We start from the raw sequence: 1536 nt of genomic DNA on the forward strand, positions 1-1536 counted from the left end.
CCGCCCACACATCGAAGAAGGGGAGAGGCAAAGCCTCTCTTGTAAAGTGTTCCTTCTTGAAGGACGAAGTGTGCAGCCCTTCTTCTTAATTTCCTTGTTTCACTTCTGGAAGCAGGCAGCGTTTGCTCTTTTAGATATGCCATTATGGGCTGCATCCACAATGGGGTGCCTTCTATCCATAGTAACTCTTCACCTTCGAAGGTGGAGGGCTTTGATAAGTGCTCAATGGGGACGATGTTCAGAAGCTCTGAGTTCACGCTGCTGGCCAATTTTGAGAGGGCATCTGCATGGGCATTCTCTAGACGGGGGACTTGAGTCAGTTCGAACTTTTCGAAATGGGGAATTATGTTCAGAACCAGCTTCAAGTATGCGAGCATGTTATCATCTTTGGCCGCGAAATCCCCATTTACCTGATTCACTACGAGCTGAGAATCACTACTTGCCAGAAGCTTCCTGACTTGCATTTCCTTGGCGAGCCTTAGTCCTGCCAGAAGGGCCTCATATTCGGCTACGTTGTTCGAGGCTCTAAAGCCGAATCTTACCGCACAATTCAACAAATGACCTTCCGGGCTTTCCAGTACGATTCCCGCCCCTGCGCCTGCCTCTCCTGAAGACCCATCTACAAACAATTTCCATTCGGGGGGCTCGGCTGGCTCCATCAGGGCCTCCATTTCTGGGGCTTTGGTAAATTCGACCATAAAATCGGCAAGGGCCTGGCCCTTGATAGTGTGTCTAGGTCGGAACGTGAGATCGAACTCGCTAAGCTCGATAGCCCATTTCAGTAGGCGTCCTGACTCGTCCGTCTTCTGCAGTACTTGCCTTAAAGGGAAATTGGTGAGGACTTGTATTGAGTGAGCTTGGAAATATGGCCTCAGTTTTCTCGAAGCTGTAATAAGTGCGAGTGCCAGTTTTTCCATGTCGGAGTAGCGTGTTTCAGCTGGGAGAAGTGCTTTGCTGATGTAATATACCGACAATTGACGCTCATTTTCTTCCCTGGTTAGGACCGCGCTGACTGCCACATCTGACACTGCTAGATACAGCAACAGAGATTCATCTGGATGGGGTTTCGATAGGAGGGGCGATTCACCGAGGTGTTTCTTCAGAGACTCGAAGGCCTCTTGGCACTCCGAAGTCCACTGAAATCTCTTTCCTTGCTTCAATACTTTGAAGAAAGGCAAGCTTTTATCAGTGGCTCTGGAGATGAAGCGGCTGAGGGCGGCTATCCGGCCATTGAGACTTTGGACCTCCTTTGGTTTCTGAGGACTTTGGACCTCCTTCGATTTCTGAGGTGACCTCATTTCTAGTAAGGCAGTTACCTTTACCGGATTTGCCTCAATTCCTCTCTGATTTACAATATATCCCAAGAACTGACCCGATGCCACTCCGAAAGTGCACTTGAGGGGATTCAACTTCATGTTATACCTTCTGAGTATCTGGAAGGTTTGGTCAATGCGACTCACATGTTCGGCCGCCTGGAGGCTTTTGACCAACATGTCGTCCACGTAGACCTCCATGGTTTTGCCAATGAGTTCGGCA

The 1536-nt window shown here is 49.3% G+C and overlaps 1 protein-coding gene across 1 annotated transcript; it reads right to left on the minus strand.

Annotated features, from left to right (window-relative positions):
* Positions 1 to 8: 8 nt before the first annotated feature.
* LOC111383242 lies at positions 9 to 1493 on the minus strand (the record flags this gene model as incomplete). Its single annotated transcript, XM_023007323.1, has 2 exons — positions 1317 to 1493; positions 9 to 1154 (listed from the first exon to the last, which is right to left on the minus strand). Coding segments are annotated over exons 1-2 (1323 nt in total), but the record flags the coding sequence as incomplete, so codon positions are not given.
* Positions 1494 to 1536: the final 43 nt, after the last annotated feature.

Source organism: Olea europaea, unplaced genomic scaffold, assembly GCF_002742605.1.
Source record: "Olea europaea var. sylvestris unplaced genomic scaffold, O_europaea_v1 scaffold26385, whole genome shotgun sequence".
Classification (NCBI taxonomy): domain Eukaryota; kingdom Viridiplantae; phylum Streptophyta; class Magnoliopsida; order Lamiales; family Oleaceae; genus Olea; species Olea europaea.